Raw genomic sequence first — 21,258 nt, 5'->3', positions numbered from 1 at the left:
AAGAGGTATTCAATGTGCAGCACATAGAGAATAACAGATAAAAGAAATCTCTTTCATAAGGAGGAAGCCTAAGAGAAAACCAAACCTTGGAGGCTAACAATCCGTTCGTGATTTGGCTCTAGCTGGCACCATTTCTCGCATACGGCATTAATCTCCAGAGTGTGCTGTGATAAAAATCCTGCCAGGGGTCTCTTAAAAGGCAGTTGGAAATATTGAGATGAAATTTCAAGTTTTAAGTGGATTGGTGATGCAAAGACAGAAGTCAATTACTCTACAGCCCCAAAAGCAATTTCTTATCTCTCTGGTAACTTGCCAATAACAGAACTTAATATACTGAATGAATCAGAAAAGTTACAGCAATCTGAAGTCTCTTGATCGTTTTTACACTGTTTGTATTGACAAACAGGCAAACCAGACTCTGGGGAGCACAAGCCAGTGTATCTCGTGTCAGTCCCAAGCCCGGGTAAATGGTAAGGTTTGTGTCAGGAAGGGCATCTGAAGTAAAACACTTTCGCCAAAACTATAATGCGAGTTCATCAAAGCGTAGCCATACCAGATTGGACCGGTCAAGGCCCAGGTTCACAACGGCCACTACCTGTGCTTTTGGCAAACGGTGCAGGCGGTAATTGTGCTACTGTTAGATGAAGACCACGAGGAGGGAAACATGTCAAGAGACAGAGGGAGAAGAGGAAAGTCAAGAATGAAGGACTGAGGGTTGCAACTCTAAATATGGGGACAATAACAGGCAAAGGTAAAAAGATGGCTGACATGATGCAGAGAAGGAAGGTAGATATCAGAGTCAGCGTTTCTTTATTTGTCATGCACGTGGTGGAACTAAATTGTGTACACAGGATCCCAGTTACATTCAACAAAAGTATAAAATGTAAAAGAAAATAATAAGATCTAAAATATGAACTAAGAAAGATGTTAACTAAAAATATGCTAAGCTCTAGTAGCATAAAAACAATATGCTGAACAGCAGCATGAAGATGAGTCTGGGTGAGCAGATGAGTATGAATGAACACAGCAACATGAAATAAAACAGCAGCATGATGTGATTTTTTTCACAGTGATTATTCTGTTTTATTGATTCATGAGTCTAACAGCCTCAGGGTAGAAGCTGTTCCTCAGTCTAGTGGTTCTACACTTAATGCTCCTCAACCTCCTTCCTGAGGGGAGCAGGGCAAAACGTGTGTGTGTGCTGGGTGTGTGGGATCCTCCGTGATGAAGGTGGCCCTCTTACTGCATCTGGAGGTGTACATGTCTGCACTGGTGGGGAGACTGACTCCAACAGACTTCTGTGCAGCCTTCACCACTCTCTGAGGGTTTTTCTTTCTGCAGCTGTGCAGCCTCTATGCCACACGTTGATGCTGGAGCACAAGATGCTCTTCACTGCACACCTGTAGAAGGAGGTGAGGACTGAGCTTCCCAGACCAGCTCGCCTCAGCCTCCTGGGGAAGTAGAGTCTCTGATGAGCTTTCTTGCTCAGGCTGGTGGTGTTGTTGCCCCAGTTGAGCTTGTCATTCAGGTGCACACCCAAGTACTTGTAGCTCAGACCACTTCCACCGCAGGGGGTGGGGGTGGTAGGTGTGTTTGTTCCATCTGAAGTACATGACCATCTCCTTCACATTGGTGTGAAGGTTGTTCTTCCTGCACCAGCTCTCCAGGTTTTCCACCTCCTGCCTGTAGCTGGACTTTTGTTCTATGCATCCAAGAGACCAAGAGGAAGGGCAGAAAGGCTTGCAGCACTGGAGCAGAGTTTAAACTGTTTCACCATGGTGTGGATAGAAAGAGAAATGGAGTAGGGGTGGTCCTGAAAGAGGAGTTGGCAAATAATGTATTAGAGGTGGAAAGGGTTTCATATAGGGTGATGTGTCTGAAGGTAGAAGTAGAAGGTCTGATGCTAAATGTTGTCAGTGGTTATGCTCCACATGCTGGATGTGATGTGGAGGATGTTATGACTTCTGGGAATCGAGTCACAGTGGCAAATCACCTGCTGCACCTGAGAAGAAGTAATAAGACAAGTGGAGTCACACTTATCCATGGCAAGGCGGCTTTAGAACACTCACGGATTGTGAAAAAACATGAATATTGGATGAGATCATAAAAAGGCTTATAAATGCCAATTTTCAGAGCTTAAACCCTAAACATGTTTCCAATACATAATACACTGAATACATTTTATTTAATAAAAATACAGTAAAATGTATGGGAACTCACCCAAATAAATGATACTGACTCTGCAGTAAAGAAGGGGATTTACAGCTTCTCATGTGGTGTCTCTGCTTCAGGAGTATCTTCTGACATGTACGCTTCTGCTGGGGTTTTAATAATAATATATTATAATAATAATATGCTGGCTCTCTATGATCAAGTAGGTTTGAGAAACATTGTGATGGGAAGTTGGTGTCTTTGTTTCTTTACAATTCTCATCTGTGTCCATTGCATCCACAAGGTGTCGAAGAGAATTGCTGGTATAAAGAGCCTTGAATGTCAAGATGAAGCCTTGGTCCATACGTTGGATGAGGGAGGTTGTGTTGGCAGAGAAGAACTCAGTCTGGACACCCTCGCAATACAAATCCAAAGAGTGGCTGCCAGTATTATCCATAATGAGCAACGCCTTGAAGTCCATGCCAAAGCAAATCCAATAATCTGACCTTCTCTTGGAGCATCTTATTTTTTTATTGCACTTATCATTGTTGCAGGAAGCCTTAGAGGGTGCAGGGTGTTTGGGTGGCATCTTAATGTGGTCAGAAAGAAAACCTGAGAGTGTAACAGTCAACATCTATGAAGCGGAAACGCTGCTCTCCAGAAGGAGCATGAGCAAAGGGCAGTCACATACTGTATTTATTTTTTATATGGAATTTTAAGGGAATTTTAAACAACTGCCAAACAAGTTTTTAGGTCTTCAATATGTGTGTGAAGGAAACTGCACACGATCTGTGGCTGATTATTGTGAGACACTGCAGTCTGCAAATGTTTTTTGTAATAAATATGTGTTTGTTTGTTTTTTTTTTTGGTCTACCTTTATGTGATACAGTCATGAACATGTTTGTCGACCTCCTGAGGACATGTCCATGGTCTTTTGTCTCAGAGGGCTGGGGACCTCATCACCTGAAGCTCTGTTAGTGTAAGGACAACCTGTAGAACCCAAGGAGTCACAAACCGCAGCGGGTGAGATAGTAATAGTTACATTAATTATATTATTCATCAAAAAAATAGAAAAAAAAATCATACACTTAAGTAATGCTAACCTGTTGATTTTCTGTGGTTCAAATTTTTCATTCATTCAACCTTTATTCTCATTGAGTCACAAGGACTCATTTTCAAGAGAGACTTGATTTAGACAGACCACAGACAACGTACACAACAATAAACAGCCATAAAACGCATATAAAATAAAATAAAAGTATTGAAATTTAACAAGTCAAGCTACATTATGAAACGAGGTAAAAATACTAAAAACAGGAACATGTATGCATTGATTTTTGTATTGAACTTACCATAATGATTGGATACAGTGGATGCAGCAAGCAGGATTTCATAGGGCAGGCGTAGCATTCTGCCCAATAACAGACCCAGGACAGATCTCCTCTGCATCCACACCTACAACATCCAGCATGGAGACAGACAGATGTTCTCTCCATCCACATCTACAACATCCAGCATGGAGACAGACAGATGTTCTCTCCATCCACATCTACAACATCCAGCATGGAGACAGACAGATGTTCTCTCCATCCACACCTACAACATCTAACGACAGGAGAAAGACATGTTTTGGTTGTATGTGGAGTCCAAGTCCCCCCACTTCTCCAGAAATGTACTATAAGTACTTTCCCCATTCACATCTGCATAGCTATGTGAGTGTTTTTTTTTTTTTTTTTTTTTTTCGTTTGTTTTCTGTGTAAACATTGATCAAAAACAACTTGTACTGGTCAAGTCTGCTGTTAGAGAAAGATATAGGTTTATAAACAAGCACCTGTACATGTCAAAGAATCAGACTCATTGCTCCCACAAATACGAGGCAAGAAAAGTGGTTGTAATGATGTGCAGTGTTAAAAAAAAAGAAAACATGTTAAATGTGTTAAAAAAATGCACAAATGCTTAAAATGTGTGAAAAAAAAAAAAATATATATATATATATTATTTTTTTTTGTAATCAAATGTTTAAAATATGTGACAGAAAAAAGAAAAATGTGGATTCTAGATCCCCCCATATTTTTGAAACCCTCTGCTTGTTGTTGTAGTACCGGATGTTGTCCACTGGGTGTCGGTATAGTGCGCCTGAGTTTGTTTACAACCCAACACCGAGACGAAGAAGAGGCGGAAGAAAGCAACATAAGGTGCGCACAACAGGAGGATTTAAGTGTACAGTGTAGGATGAGCTGAATGTGTAATTATTTAGCAGTTTTCGGTACTGAACGCATGTTTTATTTAGAGCCAAAATTTCCTTTTTGGTTGTATGTTGTTGCTTTTAGTAAAATTCGAACAGAATGTCTCATGGACCGGTGTCATTTAAATGGCGTACACCGGTGTATGTCCATGAGACACTATTACCCGCTGCTTAGTTAACTACCTTTATAAAACATCCACGGACTTATATCTAACGACAATAACGCATTTTAAACAAACTGTTGAAAAGTAACGCGTCACTGCGCCTGAAGCTTTTGTCCGTTCGCTCCTTGCCGAGTCCCATTAATAAATTCGAGTAGTTGTTTAATTTCATAATTTTGATATGATTTTCTTGTTGCCTTCAATCAACTCAAACCGGCTCCTACTTATTGGACTCAGCTAAACAATTCGGCCTAATTATGAACCCTCGACACTTTGTTGTTTTATTATAAAACCCATCTTCACCATGCAGTGCAAATTACAAGCTGTTTCTATTACAACGGCTCAGATGGAGAGAAAAACACAATTAGTCAAAAATATATAGGTATAAACAAAAGGATACATACTAATGATTTAAGTAAATAAAACATTTCACTTGCATAAATCTAAAATAATTGATGACTTGTATTAAAAACTGTACTGTATTTCACTAAAATAGGCGCATCTAAAAAAATGATCATTATGGAAAAAGTTATTTTTTTTAAATAATTATTTCCATAAGTTAAACCCATAAATAGTATAATGATTCATTAAACCTAGTGACATATTTCAAGCCTTTATTTCTTGTAATTTTGATGATTATGGCTTATAGATAATGAAAAAAACACTAAATTCAGTGTCTCAGAAAATTAGAATATTGTGAAGAGGTTTAATATTATAAACTCAGATCAGCTGATTAACGCGTAGACATGAGCTACAAATTCTCATTTCTCAAGTCCAGCCACCCCCGAACCAGAGACAACGTCAGAAGTGTCTTACCTGATCTGACAAGAAGAACTGGACTTTTCACATGAAAGTAAATGTTGCATGCAATTTGGAAATCAAGGTCTCAGCGTCCACGTTGTTGAAGTCCAGAGTGAAGTTTCCACAGTCTGTGGTGGTTTGGGTCCACTGCTGGTGCTGGTCCACTGAGTTTTTTTGAAGTCCTCAATCAACGCAGCATATACCAGGACATTTGATGTCCTTCATGCTGACGAGCTTTATGGAGATGATTTAATTTTCCAGCAGGACTCAGCTCCTGCCCTCACTGACAAAGGCACCAAAATCTGGCTATGAAATATAATTTTCTGAGGCACAATTTAGTTTTTTTCATTATCTGTAAGCCATAATAATCCAAATTACAAGAAATAAAGGCTTGAAATATTCCACTCTGTGTGTAATGAATCTGTTTAATGAGTTTCGTTTTCTGAAATGACAACAAAAAAAAAACTTTTTCACGATATTCTAATTTTTTGCGACGCACCTCTAGATATGGGAACAAACGGCAGTAATAATAAGTGCTGACCGGACTCGGATAGTTCTGGAGGTTAGTTCAAAACTAATATAAAAACCCTGCTTTGTGTGTGCGTGTGGTCACCAATTTTGATAAATTGGTCGAAAATGATGACTTTGTGATGCAACGGCAATAAAGAGAAAGTTACAAATATGATTAATTGGAAAGTACGTATGTAGATCCGTGACTTTGTAAACAGAAACACTTTGGTTCATAAACTCTGAAGCAGGTTACACACGCTGGCTCGCTGTGGTTGAGTTTTTCTGAATGTTGTGTCTCCTGAACTGGGAAGAGGTTTATCTGATGTATAATCCAGGATTACCCACCACGGAGACCTTACTACACTGTTGTAGGCAGAGACTTACGCAGCATTAGTTACTACACGGTTCCACACCTTATTGTAAAAGTTGTAGTTATTTCAGAGCATTATGGATCATTTTTACATTATTGTGCTAATTCTTGCTCTCCATTTCCTCCCTGCCTTTGGTATCTTCAGATTTGTAAGGTACGCACGAACGTGCACGTCATTAGATTCCAATCTATCGCCGTGTGAGCGTCTACAAGCTCTAACATTGGATGCGTGTTGTCTTTCAGAATGGGGAACTTTACGTCCTCCGGTCCTGGCAGTCTCTCCAGCCCAGCGTGTGCACAGTTTGTTCAGGTAAGTCAGCGCTTACACTTCTGCCTCCTGCTGTCCTCGTCGGTGTGCAGAGGATTTCTTAGCAGTCTACGTTTAACTGTCTGATGAATTCAGTGTTTTATGGTTTCAAGCAAATTTTCAAACCATTTAAGACACATTTGCTAATTAATCGTCTTTGTTTTGACACCCTGAGTTATTTCTTGTACAGTACGAAAGAAAACTGTTCATTCTAGAAAACCTAATAGAAATAGGAAATTATTAGTTAGATTAAAAATAAATAAGAAAACAGTATAACAAAGACAGTCTTACTTTTTTTTTTTTTTTCATTTCTTGCAGTTTGATTTTAGTTGTTGGACTGGTTGTTTTTGTAGCAATGTCTTATTTTCTATAACCAAACTTTTAAATTGTTATTACTACAAATATCCTGTGCCACTGTTTGTGGTAGTTCGATGGTCGGCGCTGTGGTCTTATAATCCTGAGGTTGCGGGTTCAAGCCCAGGCAGTGTCAGGAAGGGAATCCGGCGTAAAACAAATGACCAAATCTTTCATGCAAGTTCACGCTCTGTGGCGGCCACTGAAGAAGGGAGCAGCTGAAAGAGTTGGATGAATAATTAAACTTTCATCACGTCTTTAATCAAATAAGCCACACTGAGGATACAAGAAGATTTTTCAACCCAGTTTTACTCCTTGCAAGTGGGAGCAGAGTTAACGCACAGATGTTACATGAAGCTCCGGTCACAAGGTCTGCCCACAGGCAGGATAATTTATAACGCTCATTCCAGCTTACAGATTTGAAGGCGTCACAAGTTATCACTTATCAGGCTCCTCTCTGAGTAGACAAAAAGACTCTTGACCTCACACACTTTCTACATTAATTTAACATTAGTAAGTGATAAGGGAAAGCAAACAAAAATAATATTCCGTTCTAGAAATACGCCACTCGGGGTGGCTGCATGTTGGAGCAGCTCTGTTACGTTCATTCTGAGTTATTGCTTTTAGAAACTTTAATTCCTCTTTTTTTTCTGCATGTAAATCACCTTTTTCGGATGATTATTTCCTCCGGTATCGGATGCTGTGCAGCTAGAAAGGTTTTTACTGAAACATTTTTACTATTGGGCTCTTTTTTTAAAAAAATTTTATGCGTAACCATGGCAACAAGTTTTTTTTATTTTTTATTTAACAACCAGGAGCAGCTGATTAACATCTCAAAAGTTCAAATACAAGCCCCAAATCCCAAATGAGTTGAAAAGGAGGTGTTGTGGATGAATTCCCGTCAACCTGGTGGCAGTGTTCGAGCACCTGACCGCTGAGATCCTGGAGCTGTTGGGAAACTCAGCTCGTGACAGCGGGAGGACTGGGATCATCACCCAGAACCTTCAGCTGTCTATCTGGGGCGACGAGGAACTTGGCAGACTGCTGGGAGGAGTGACCATCGCTCAGGGAGGAATTCTGCCCAGCATTTGGTTAGTCCATGTTCCCATGAGGACCAAGATGTCCGCCGGATCTGACAGCAAGCTGGATGCGGGTGGACAGATCGGTATCTGTGGCCAGATTCTTCAACTTCACTGCAGGAGATCCTTCCTGACCTCAGCTATCAGCATCTATCAACTCTTGAATAAAACCAGGATGATGAGCTACAACAACACTTTATTTCCCTTTGGGATTAATCAAGTATTTTTGAATTGAATTAAATTGAATAACATCCATGACCTTTACATACATTCCCCTGACAGAAAGAAACGTACTTACTGTTTAGTCACTGATAAAAAAAAAGTATTTGTGAAATATGTTTTTAAGAGACAATTATGCATTTATTGTGGTTTTTTTTTTTTTTTTTTGCTTATATTTAACCAGTTCCTGTTTTTTGCTCAACCTTTCAGGATATGGTGTCACAGAACTGTGTTGTGATATTTTCCAAGACCAGCTGTCCATATTGTAAAATGGCTAAAAATGTGTTCAGTGAAATTGGTGCCGCCTACAAGGTTATCGAACTGGACCAGCACGACGATGGGAAGAAACTTCAAGAAACTTTGGGTCAAATAACCGGTGCCAGAACAGTAAGAATCCCATTTATTTCTACTGTTTGACGTTTTAGCTTTTAATATTAAAAATATAATACGATTTTAAAACTATTGAAGATATTTGCACACCAGTTGAGCTGTTTAAACCATATTAGATGCAGCTTCACGATAGTATAATACACTTTAATTCTTTAAAGGTGATGAATAATCCACACCCTGCTAATGCACTAATTTAAGTCTTTTTTTTTTTAAGGTGCCTCAAGTCTTTGTTAATGGGAACTGCATCGGTGGCGGCTCTGACACCAAACAGCTCCATCAGCAGGGGAAGTTGTTGCCGCTCCTGCAGCAGTGCTCCTGCTGTGCTGCTTCTGGCTCCCAGGGCTCCGGCAGCGGACAGTTTGAATCCTCCAAATGACTAACTGTTCTCGTAGTGCTTTTCAATCCTGTATTTATTAAATGTTTGCATAGATTTACACTAAAAGTTGTAAATAGTTTGAAGACAATGCTCTTAGTTTATCAGTGTAAAGCAGATGCGTGACATTTGTATTTGCTTTCTCACAGGGATGTACAGCACCATGTTATTCCCATACACAGTTAATTTGTAGACAAAAGCAGTAAATGTTGGAAACACTTCCCCCGCCCATTCATTTTTTTTTAACCACGGCTGTTTATTGAACCATTAAACTTTTATTAAAAAGTATGTATAAATTTTATTTTTTTCAGTGTGACATTTTACATGTTGTAACTAACTGAATATATGTTAATAGTTTACAAAAACTTTTTTTTTAATTAGTCAGTGTGTTCATGGTTTAAAAGGCACTGCACATGTCTAAGCTTAAATTTTAAAATGTTTATATTACAATACAATAAATGTATACAGTATTTGCATTCTTAAAAAAAAAAAAAAAGTTCCATCGGCTTTGCGCATTTCTAGAAGTGTTTCATATGTACACGCTCCCCTTGCAGGCGGGTGGAGCTTAATTTATATATTTATTATTATACCGTTTTGCAGTTGTCAAAACGTTTTTGTATATGAGTATATTAGTACATATAGATGTTTCTGGTTAGATCCAAAGGTTTGCGTTAGTGTTTTGACGTTTTCATTAACAATAAACACATTTTATACGGTTTGCGCTGGGATGTAAAACGCGCCCACCCTTTGCGCTGCATAGCCGTGACGTCATTACAGCGCAGCCTGGCTAACGAGAACGCTTAAGCTATTAGCATTATTTGATAAATATATGTGTACAGCTGTGGTTATTTATACCGTGAAGAATGTCTGGAAGTGCAGGAGAGTGGTGTTTGATGGAGAGTGACCCTGGGGTGTTTACAGAGCTCATAAAGGGTTTCGGTGAGTGCTTGTGGTGTAAATTTTCATTCAATGTAACGTGACTATGCGATACGGCTAGCTAGCTGCTGCGGAGCTAATGGTAGCTTCTGTATTAGCTCTAAGGCTACACATTTTTTTTCATAATTATAAACCCCAACTCTTGAGAAACATGAACTGCATTCTTAATTTCGATTCCTAGGTGGCATGTTTGATGTTTTCATTGGGCTAAATGGTTAGCGTTCCTCGGCGTGCAAACAACGGCGCGAGAAAACCCGTGGTCTGCACCAAATGTGCTTCTGTCTCAGATCGTGTTTGTTCAGGGTTTACTTAAACATTTTGTCTGTTTGAATTATAATCGGAAGCTTTACTTGTTTTGTCAGGTTGCAGAGGAGCCCAGGTTGAAGAGATCTGGAGTATGGAGCCAGAGAACTTTGAGAACTTGAAGTATGTTTATTTGTGGAACTTGCTCATGTTATGGCATGCATCCTCCAAAAAAGCAGATGTTTAATTTAGTGCATGTGTTTTGTTTCAGGCCAGTTCACGGGTTGATTTTTCTCTTCAAGTGGCAGCCGGGGGAAGAGCCAGCAGGATCAATTGTCCAGGATTCAAGGCTTGACGACATTTTCTTTGCCAAACAGGTAAAACCGTTGGTTCTGTCAGGTTTCAGCTGATTAGTGAAGCCTGAACAAATCATTAGTGAAGATGCTACTGGGTTGGATCCCTCGGAAACTTTAAGAATAAGCATAGAGGAGTGGTGGTGCACAAGTTGGAGAAAGTGGGCCTGTGATCAGAAGGTCGCAGGTTCTACTCCCTGGCCCAACAACATCAACATTTTCATTCATTCAACCTTTATTTAAACAGGTTAGTCCCATTGAGCCACGAGGACTCCTTTACAAAATGTGGGTGGGAAAGGTGAAGCACCCACACATGTCTCCACCCTCATTTGCACCGCTCTGGGCCCTTGAGCAAGGCCCTTAACCCCCACCATCTGCTCCCAAACAGGTCTCTCTTGAAAATGAGTCCTCCTGACTCAGTGAGACTACCTGTTAAAATAAAATAATAGTAAATTGCACCAACAGCACAAAAGTGAGTCAGCGGACAATTGTCTGAAACTGAATGAGTTTGAAGCATACAGAGATGTGCATGTGAGGAAATGGCAACTACCGTTCATTTCCTGATATTGTAAATTATCTGGTTTTTAATTTAAACTTGTTCACAATTCCATTCAGTTTATTTATACAGCGCCAAGTCACAACAGAAGTCGTCTCAGGGCACTGAACAGAAACAAATAAATAATAATAAAACATTATTTATCTGAGGAGCAGACTGCTTTCAGTTTAACTCCATCACAGAACTCTCATCTTGAGTAAGCATGAAGGCGACAGTAGAAAGGAAAAACTCCCTCAGAAACCTTTAGAAGAACCAGGCTCAGGACAAGCGGCCAAACCAGCTCAGTTTGGTAGGAATAGATACACAATGGCAGGTCAAGAATGGCATGTTAAGGTAGAAATAGTATCAAATGAAAACTAATCAATTTTAACAATTCATTTAAGGAAATGTGGTTGATTTGTCCTCCAGTAGTCTAACCTTAAGACATCATGGCAAGCCAACATTAATTATATAATTTATCAAATGGGAAAGTCTTAAAACTGGTCAATGTGTCAGCCTCACGGAAACTGGAAGTTGGTTCCACAAGAGAGGAGCCTGATAACTGAAAGATCTGCCTCCCATTCTGCTTTAGAAAACTCTAGGGACCACGAGTAAGCCTGCAGTCTGAGAGCGAAGTGCTCTGTTAGGAAAATATGGAACAGTAAGATCTGTAATATAAGATGGAGCTAGGTTGTTGAGGGCTTTGTAGGTTAGAAGTAAGATTTTGAATCAGATTCTGGATTTGACGGAGCCAACGGAGAGAAGCTAAAACTGGAGAGATATGGGAGCCTCAAGGCATCGAAAAGTCACCAGTCAGTTCATCTCTGACTGGGTGCAAGTGCTTTGTCAACGTGCAAAATGTTTACCACATAATAACAATCTGAGAACGTGTTCTGTTAACAGCTGAACTACTCGTGGCTTTTGTCTTTTTACAGTACACTACACAGCATTTCCATTCTCACTGATATTATTTAAACATTGAAGATCAGTAGCCAGTTTTGTAGAAATGGAAACTAGTTTATATTATGTCTCAAGTATTAAGTAATTTTTTTTTTTTAATCTTTATTTGTGCAGCAGAAAACTGCACAAAAGTTGACCATGGTTAAATGATCGTGTTCTTTCCATCTTTTCTATTTCATCTACTGGAGCTGGTTATGGATACGACTGTTTGCACACAGGCTGTGATGCCGTCACAGAGCAGTCTATAGTGCCGCTTTTTTTATTTTTTATTAACCAAACTTAATAAACCGCTTTAAACTCGAGCTATAATGCTTCTTTTCTGGCCAAGTTCTCTCTGTATTATAATGAATGTACTTGTGAATCTAACGATGTATTCTGTGTGTTTGCAGGTCATAAACAACGCTTGTGCCACCCAGGCGATCGTCAGTGTTCTGCTCAACTGTGCTCATCCCGACGTGCTGCTCGGAGACACACTGACAGAGTTTAGCGAGTTTTCACAGAGTTTTGATGCAGCTGTAAGTGTTTTGTTTTTGTGTGTTCCTTTTGAAAACAAGTGTATTTTTTTGTTTGCACGGTTTTCTTGCGTTAAAGGATTTATATTTGTTTTAGTGAAAAAAATAGTTTTCTTTTTCAGTGACTCTTGTTTTTGCTATTTAACAGTAAATCATCAGTTTCTTTTTTTTTTATACTTCTTGTCGTGACCATTTTAATCTTGTGATCACGACTAGAATCATTCAGTGATTTATAATGTTAAATAACAGTTTTTTATCTCATTTAGGTCAAGCTTGTGAAACATTAGATAATAAAAAAACACGATTAGCTTTTTGTTTGCTTTCAAGTGGTCAGATTTTGTGTCATTGAACATTCGTGGTCCACATGTTTTAAAGGTCACTTCATGCTTTGTCCTGTTTCTTTTAGATTTAGAAAAATGTTTTTAATTTCTTCTCTTAAGCTGCAAAACTGAGACTTTTTAAATGATTCAAGCATTAAGAGATACATCTGAGTTTGAAAAAATAATGCAAATGCTGTTTTTTCTATGTTTTTTGTGAAATCTACAAAAAAGACAAAGCTACAAGTTAACACAAAGCATATATTTACACCCACATTTAGTCTTTTTGTTTGGCACGTTTCATAAATTGCTTTATCTCTAAATATAAATACACGAGTGGTGTGTTAATGTTGGATATATGACCAGAGAACAATGTTGTGAACTTAAGAGAACTCAGTCCACACAGTAATGTGTGCATCGTGAGGTCATGTTTCCACAGTCAGAGTTGAATGTGTCCTCTCTCCTCAGATGAAAGGTTTGGCTCTCAGCAACTCCGAAGTGATTCGACAAGTTCACAACAGCTTTGCGAGGTAAGCTCCTCTCATATCCAGTAGTTTGCAGCTGGAGAGCCTCAGCTTGATCAGTTGCTGCTTATTTTTAGCCTTTCGTACTGACTGGGTTCAAAGTTGTGTGTTTGTGTTTGTGTCCTGCATCTGAATTTGCTTTAATGACAGATGTTTGTTTGTTTGTTTGTAGACAGCAGATGTTTGAATTTGATGCAAAGTCAACAGCAAAGGATGAAGATGCGTTCCACTTTGTAAGCTACGTTCCTGTAGACGGCAGACTCTACGAGCTGGACGGACTTCGAGAAGGACCAATTGATTTGGGTAGACAGAAATTTGCACGTTTTGTTTCTGATTACTTTTTAATTTGTTTTGTATTTTGTCTTTAGATTTCAACATTAAGTGTCGGTGCTGTGTGTAGTTTCTCAGTGTGAGGTCCAGAGTTCAGTTTTTGTGGTTCTGATCCACGTCACATAAACGTAGCCTGTTTCTGCGTCCTTACTGCGTGTGCAGGTTTCATTAAGTATTTTCTTCCTGTTCCCACCAGGCGCGTGCAACCAGGATGACTGGATCAATGCAGTTCGCCCCGTGATCGAGAAGAGAATACAGAAGTAAGTTTTAAATGCGTATAAGATAATTTAAAATTGATCTAAACTTGACCAGAGACTGAGTTCGTTTTCCTCTTCAGGTACAGCGAAGGAGAGATCCGGTTCAACCTGATGGCTATAGTGTCCGACAGAAAGATGATTTATGAGAAGAAGATAGCGGAGCTTCAGACTCAGCTGACTGAGGTGAGTCTCAGGGGCAACGTTTCTCCTTTAACGACAACCTGCAGCTTTCTGCAGATCTGAGTATTCGATGCAGTAATCTTTAATATAACCAAAACATTTTAGAAATGGCAAAATGTTGATGAAGAAAAAATAAGGTTCAAGTTTAAATGTTTTCATGACAAGAACAGGTGGGGATCTCATTTTGACTTTATAATTCAGATTCAGATTTGTTAATAATATTACCAAATGGGTACAAAGACATTTCTGTTTTCTTCCCGCCAGAAACTGGGAATCTTAAAGTTATCGAACTGACCCTGAATAAAAACATCACCTTGTTGCGAAATCTTTTTTTTTTTTTTTTTAATAAAAACGAGTTTCCAGTTTCAGTCGAGCATCGCAGAGGTTTGAACCACTAGAGGTCGGCAAAAGAACTGTTCAGAGGTTTAAACAACATGAAACATCACTAAGGATTTTGTCTACTGCAAAAACTTGTAGATTTGTTTAAATTATGTTTAGATTTTATTTGAAACATCATTAAATCAATATTTTCTGTCTTAGAATGTTGGGTTTTAAATAAATAAAAAAAAATCCTGATTTTATGTTTTCCGCCCTAAATCAAAGTGTAAAATTTTCCTCAGATTTACTGAGAACGTTTTTTTTTTTTTGTTCTTGTCAGGATGAGCCAATGGACACAGACCAAAACAGCACATTTCTCAGCTCCATCCAGTCAGAGATTGCAAAGTACCAGCTTCTTATTGAAGAGGAAAATCAGAAACTTAAAAGATATAAGGTAGGTCATCACTATTGACCAATGTGAAGTAAACTTTATTTTGTAAATGTGAAGCAAAGTAGCGCTTTTGTTCATTTTTAAAAGTAATTTACTCACAAAAATTGAGCGTAATCTTCCTTTAGAACCGTGTTCTTACCCAGTTTGGTGGATCTGTTTTTCCTGCAGATTGAAAATATCCGACGAAAGCACAACTACCTTCCTTTTATCATGGAGCTACTGAAGACACTGGCTGAATACCAGCAGTTAGTCCCTTTGGTAGAAAAGGTCATTCTTTTTTTGCAGCTTTTTACAACAGTATTTAATTTGAAAGCGTCTGTCTGAGGATGGGGATGTCTTTATGTTGTAAAACATCGTCACTCATCAGTTATATACATGTTAATTAAATGAGTTAGTGTAGTTCACTCAAAGGTTTTGTAAGTTGTGAGGGAGATCAAATTTAAATATTTTCTCTTTCAAAGTAAAAAGAAAAATAATGAACCTGCAGTACTTATTTTTGAACACTAGAGGGCGTCATCACCAGACTTTTTTCCTATTACAAATAAAAAAAAAAAACTTGAGCTAAGGTGTTTTACTGATAATTTGTGTGTAAAATGAACTAATCAGTATGAATGTACCACCATAGTCCTTCATATTGAATTACATTTGGATTTGTCTCCTCAGGCAAAAGAGAAACAAAGCGCCAAAAAAGCTCAGGAAGCCAAGTAAGCATCAGAGAAGCCTGTGATCTCACACGCACCGACCCAACATGCATCCAGAACCCCACAGTCACGTTTTCACCAGTGAGCCGTGTCATTTTCCTGCGAGCGACTCTGGAAGCTCTGCAGTTCCCTGAGACTGGCTTCCTGTGAACCGTTCATACAGAAAACAGCAGCTGTAGCTGTTGGCACAGAGACTGCCGGGCATGATACCGTCTTCACGTTTGTTCATCGTCTCTAACGCACGAGTGAAGGAAAGATGTGGTCAAACTTTGTTCCGTCTTATTTTCATAATAAAATGTTTAGATGTTTGTGAACTGTTTTTCCCTCCGTCATTAACGTCCCATGGTTAGATTGGTTTACTCGGTCATAGTAAAGGGTTATTGGTGGATCTTTACTGCCACCTGCTGCTAAAACAGGGCAATGACGGCATGATTATTTTTTATAAACCAATTTACACAATTGTAGATTAAAGTAAGAATGATGCTCAGAAGTTTGAGATTCAGTTTCCCAGCGTGTCTTTGTGCATCCCAGCGGAAGCACTGGGTCGAGTTAAAACCCTTATGAAGGTTTCTGCCTGTTTGAGTCGACTCTTTTCCACGACATCGTTTCTAAAAATAAAAATGTAGGTAAAAGGTGAACTGAAAAAAAAAAGCATTTTAAATAATTTTGTGCCTTTTTCTGGAGAGTGTTTGAGTTTAAGATTATGTAGTTTATCGTTTCGCTTTATTACAACTGCACCTTCTGTCACATGACACGTGGTAAAGTAGTTCAGATTGAACTTGTATAAGATAAGATGGAACTTTATTGATCCCACAGAATATCGTTGTGCCAGAGTCTCAGTACAAAGGAACATACACAAGGAATCACCGGAAATAAAAAATGATAAGATAAAAATAACAGCAATTAAGTTGTAAACAGGTCAGGTGCAGACGTGAAATGTTTTCATGTGAAAACATTAAAGTGTTTATTTTAGTGCAGGATTCATTTTATTGTCCTATGTGCAGAAAGGGGGAGGAGTTTAAAAGTTTTGATAGCCACAGGGAGGAAGGACTTCCTGTGTTGTTCTGTGGAGCACCTCGGTGGTCTCAGTCTACGACTGAAGGTGCTGCAGTAAGAGTCCAGGGTGTCATGCAGGGGGTGTGACGTGCTGTTCAAGATCTGGAGCAGTTTCTTCAGCATCTTCTGCTCAGACACATCTGCCGGAGACTTCTGGTCCACTCCCAGAACTGAGCCAGCTCTCGATGAGTGTATAGAGTCTGTTGGCATCAGCTTTCTTCACCCTGCTGCCCCAGAACACCACAGAAGAAGACGCTGAAGACCACCAAGTGGTAAAACATCTACAGCATGGTCCTGCAGACGTTAAAGGACCTGAGCCGCCTCAGAAGAAAAAAGGCAACTCTGGCCTTTCTTGTAGAGGTGTTGGCTGTCCAGTCCATTTTATTGTCTAGGTGGACCCCCAGGTACTTGTAGTAGTCCACAGTGTCCACCTTAGTACCCTTGATGTACATGTACTCTGTCTTACTACGGCTGACTTTCATCCCTCTTCTTTAAAGTGCATACCTCCACCTCTCCAAGTTCTCTTCCACATGTTCCCTGTTCTCACCACAGATCACGATGTCATCTGCAAACATCATAGTCCACGGGTATTCCTGCCTGACCTCATCTGTTAGTCGGTCCATCACCAGCGTAAACAAGAAGGGGCTCAGAGCTGATCCTTGATGCACACCCACCTCAACCTTGAAGCTCTCCGTCACTCCTACAGTACATGTCACCACTGTCCTCATACATGTCCTGTAGTCACTGTCTAATACTCCAAATCCCAAATGTGCACGAGCTTCATGTGTCCAGCTGCTCGTATTGAAAAATGTGTTTGTTGAAGAAAATAAACAAAGAACGGTAAAATCTTTACAGAATGTATGTGATTAAAACTGGAAAGGTCAAGGCCCAAATACCGTTTTTATTAGTTGCATTTCTTCCGAAGTACGCTGATGTTTTGAACGTGTTGGATTCTGTCCTGATGTGGTTCCCGCTCAATTTGAATCAGCCTGAATGGAAACATGCAGGCCTTACCAAACGACTGGTACTTTACTGGCTGCACTCGAACACAGTGTACGTCTGAAGGTCTGCGTATTCTTACGCACAAGCAGTCTGCTGACCGAGACGTGGCCAGTTTCTAATTTTGGCTGTGGTGTTTATATTTGCACCTTGAGTACTCCTTGGACCCCGTCCCAGAAGTCTGTTTCCTAGTTTGTGCATGGCAACGAATAAACCCCCCCCAAAACATTTTTTACAAGCACCATGAAATACAAGTCAATCTTTGTTTTATTGTCCTGTCATGTCACGTGGATTAGCAAACAAAAAGTATGTCGTTCAGCTGGATTTTTGTGAATACCTTTAACTTTCCATTGTCTTTAAATACGACTAATTATCAGAACTTTTTGTTTTGTTGTTGCAACACTTGTTCGCCCGGGGTCGCAGAACAAAGTGGTGCAACAGTCTGATGGAGACAAAAAGAACAAAAGAAAGAAAAAACAATGAAGTTTTAAATTGCAGGACCTCTGTGACCCAGAATGTGTTCTTAAAGGGCGGAGGAAAGTTTCACCGAAAGTCTCAAAAGTCCATACGACAACGCAGTTCTATTAAAAGTTATCAAAACTTGTTTAATCTTAGTTTTTGGACTGCAAATCACAACTCCTGTAATTTATTCAATAGATTGTAGCTTAAAATATCAGAAAATGTAATCAAAGTGACCTGGAATTGTTCATATTATTATCTAAAATAAAAAAAGTTAACGCAACAACAAACAAAGATCATAATGCGTATATGAAAAATGTTGCTGTGTACTTCAAACCTTAATCCTTTAAACATGAAAACTGCAGAGCATGGGCCTTAAAGAAGAAAACCAAACACGGCTGTCAGGAGAAACGTGCACGTGTCCTGGCCACTGTCGTCCTCCACGCTGGGTGCACAGCGTCAGTGTTCTGCAGCCGCCCAGCAGAACGTGGGGCGGCTCGTGTTCTTACCTCATGTGCACGCACGGCCCCGGTGCTGGTGTCAGCGTTGTGCTCTTAGAACACATGAAAGTGCAGCCGTGAAACACGAGGAACGCTGTGCGACTGAACATCCAGCGCGCTGTTTTTAATGATGCCTTTGTACAAAACATGCGTCAGTCTCAACAATAAAACTGAATGACATCACGTCCTCTCACTTTTCGTTAATTGATTAGTTAATTAGAAGTGGGAGTGGTGGCTCAGGGGTTACAGAAAGGTGGTGATCGGAAGATCAACGGTTCAACTTCTGGTAAAGACAACATAAAACAATATGGGTGGGATTGATGAAGCACCCACACCTGCCTCCACCCTCATTTGCCCCACTCCGCGCCCATGAGCAAGGCCCTTAACCCCCACCATCTGCTCCCTCGGGCGCCCTGGATGGCAGCTCTCTGCTCCACACAGAGGGCTGTGGTAGCTCTTTGGTCTGTGGTTGCGTCAGGAAGGACATCCGGCATAAAAATAATTGCCACGTCTTCGTGCAATTTAGTTCGTTGTGGCGACCCCTGAAGAAGGAAGTAGCCAAAAGAAGATTAGCTAATTAGAAGTTTCTGGTAATGCAAACAGTGAATTTTCCGTTAGAAACATCTTGAAGAGAAACAATCATTAAAAGCACCATGCTCAATAATTCAGGTATTAAAAAAAGCTCAATAAACCAACAAGCCAACAATTTTCAGTCATATTATTAAAAGCCTTTTAATGAGACATTCTATAAACATTGTTTTCCTTCTATATATTCTTTAACTAGCACACTGTGTTGAGCTGCACTTACTCAGTCTTTCTTTTAAAACTTTTATCAGCTGCTTTTAGATGCAAACTGTGACTAAAACTCTTGGCACAGACTCGTCTGAACAATATAAGATGTCTCCCGTCACTGAGGGGTTTGAATAGTGAATGCTTGCAGTTTTCAACATAAGTGTTTGTCTGGACTGGATTGAACAGGGAATGCAAGTAAACAATGTATTTGATGCAAGATATTCAAGAGAGTATGAGTTACACTGTGTATAAGAATATAGTTTATTTATTTATTTTGTGTCCAACGCAGCGCAGAGTGATGGATCCTGATGAGTGGAGGGAGAAACTTTTGTCCACCACCAGGTGCAATGGAGGAACCAGGGGGTGGCCAGTGGTGGCCTTGGACACTCATCTATCCTGACTGTCAGGAAAGATGAGTTTGTCCTATTTGGGCCCATGGTCTTGGAATAAACTGCAGCTTAAGTTGAGGATTAAGTCTTTTATTCCTTTATCTAGTTTTAAACAAAAACCGTCAGAAGTTTTAACCACATCTTGCACCTGTAATATTTTGATTTTTTTTTTTACTTGCATTGCATTTTATGCTTTATTAACATATGTTTAGTTGTAAATGTATTAATATCACTGTTACTGTTTTTAAGACTGTCTCAGAACATCCTTGTAAAATACTTTCATAATCTGGATTTTTTCCCCCTGGTAAAATTAAGGTTTAAATAAAAAGATAAATCTTCGGCCACCCCAATCATTTGAGAAAGTTATACTTTTAAGCAATATAATAACTAGAAAACATCCATCCATCCATCCATCCATCCATCCATCCATCCATCCATCCATTTTCTTTACCCGCTTATTCCATTTTGGGTCACGGGGGTCGCTGGTGCCCATGTCCAGCAATCACTAGAAAACATAGTTTCCTTAAATGACTGAAGTGGCCAGTTTACATATGTTTATATGGTGGTGGCCATCTTGAATTTTGTCATGGCAACCCAATTTTTGATCGGGGTATTGTTTTACGCCTAGATGCAGCTACACAAAAAAGATAGGTCAATATGCTGCTTGTTTTTCAAGTTTTCCTGCTCACAATGTTTACATAGGGCAACAGCCATCTTGGATTTTGGTATGGCAATCCAGTTTTGAAAAGGAAACTTCTTACACATAGATGCAGCCACAATCCAAAATGGAAATCAGTACCTCACTTATTTTTCAAGTTATAATTTAAGTCTGTTTATTTGCTCCAAGTCACAACAGAAGTTATCTCAGAGCACTGAACACAAACATGCACATGCATTATAAATGCCAGTTAGTAAAGTTACCTATCTAAGGAAGGAATCCAGCAGACGTGTTGAGTCATCATGTCATCGCAGTCTCACATCACGATCAAGCACAAAGGCAACAGTGGAATGAAAAACTCCAGTTTAACACGAAGAAACCTCCAGCAGAACCAGACTCAGGACAAGCGGCCATCTGCTTCGAACGGCTGAGTTTGAGAGGAGAAACAGATACACAATGGCAGGTCCAGAATGCAGGTGAGCAGGTCCCTGGTTCAAATCCCGGTCCAGGCCCTGTGATGGATTTGTGACCCGTCCAGGGTGTACCCCGCCCCTCGCCAGACATGGGCACCGACGACCCCCGTAACCCAAAATGGAAGAAGTGGGTGAAAGATAATGGATGGATGGAATCTTGTTCTAGAGATGCAGGTTTACCTGTTCTTCCTATAGTCCTTAAATCCTAAAGGGAGGCAGAGCCTTTAGTCTTTAGGCCCACTCTCTTTTGTTTAGCTGCATTAAACAGGAACTTTTTAGTCCCTTAAAACTGACATCATAAATTGTTTAATCTCTTAATTTTGTTAATAACATTTATTTATTTTTACTGCTATTT

General features: G+C 39.6%; 2 protein-coding genes across 4 annotated transcripts; both read left to right on the top strand.

Moving 5' to 3' along the window:
- The first annotated feature begins 4,318 nt into the window (after nt 1-4,318).
- On the top strand, nt 4,319-9,223 carry glrx2 (glutaredoxin 2). 3 transcript variants are annotated; one of them, XM_037674481.1, is made up of 5 exons: nt 4,324-4,346; nt 6,384-6,392; nt 6,482-6,548; nt 8,408-8,584; nt 8,802-9,223. In XM_037674481.1, exons 3-5 carry the CDS (start codon nt 6,483-6,485, stop codon nt 8,961-8,963), a joined length of 405 nt encoding a protein of 134 aa, XP_037530409.1. In that variant the 5' UTR covers nt 4,324-4,346; nt 6,384-6,392; nt 6,482; the 3' UTR covers nt 8,964-9,223. The 3 variants fall into 3 exon arrangements, with proteins under 3 accessions (XP_037530410.1, XP_037530409.1, XP_037530408.1); XM_037674482.1 differs by lacking the exon at nt 6,384-6,392 and having other exon boundaries at nt 4,319-4,346; XM_037674480.1 differs by lacking the exon at nt 4,324-4,346 and having other exon boundaries at nt 6,257-6,392.
- Nucleotides 9,224-9,717: 494 nt separating this feature from the next.
- Nucleotides 9,718-15,888, top strand: uchl5 (ubiquitin carboxyl-terminal hydrolase L5). Its single transcript, XM_037674479.1, has 11 exons — nt 9,718-9,899; nt 10,259-10,322; nt 10,411-10,516; nt 12,377-12,502; nt 13,285-13,346; nt 13,513-13,643; nt 13,867-13,930; nt 14,008-14,110; nt 14,766-14,879; nt 15,045-15,143; nt 15,540-15,888. Exons 1-11 carry the CDS (start codon nt 9,824-9,826, stop codon nt 15,582-15,584), a joined length of 990 nt encoding a protein of 329 aa, XP_037530407.1. The 5' UTR covers nt 9,718-9,823; the 3' UTR covers nt 15,585-15,888.
- Nucleotides 15,889-21,258: the final 5,370 nt, after the last annotated feature.

The sequence above is a fragment of the Nematolebias whitei genome, chromosome 3, assembly GCF_014905685.2.
Source record: "Nematolebias whitei isolate Nwh7 chromosome 3, NemWhi1, whole genome shotgun sequence".
In the NCBI taxonomy this organism is placed as follows: Eukaryota; Metazoa; Chordata; class Actinopteri; order Cyprinodontiformes; family Rivulidae; genus Nematolebias; species Nematolebias whitei.
Note: the sequence above shows the minus strand (reverse complement) of the source record. Positions and strands in the feature narration are given on the sequence as shown.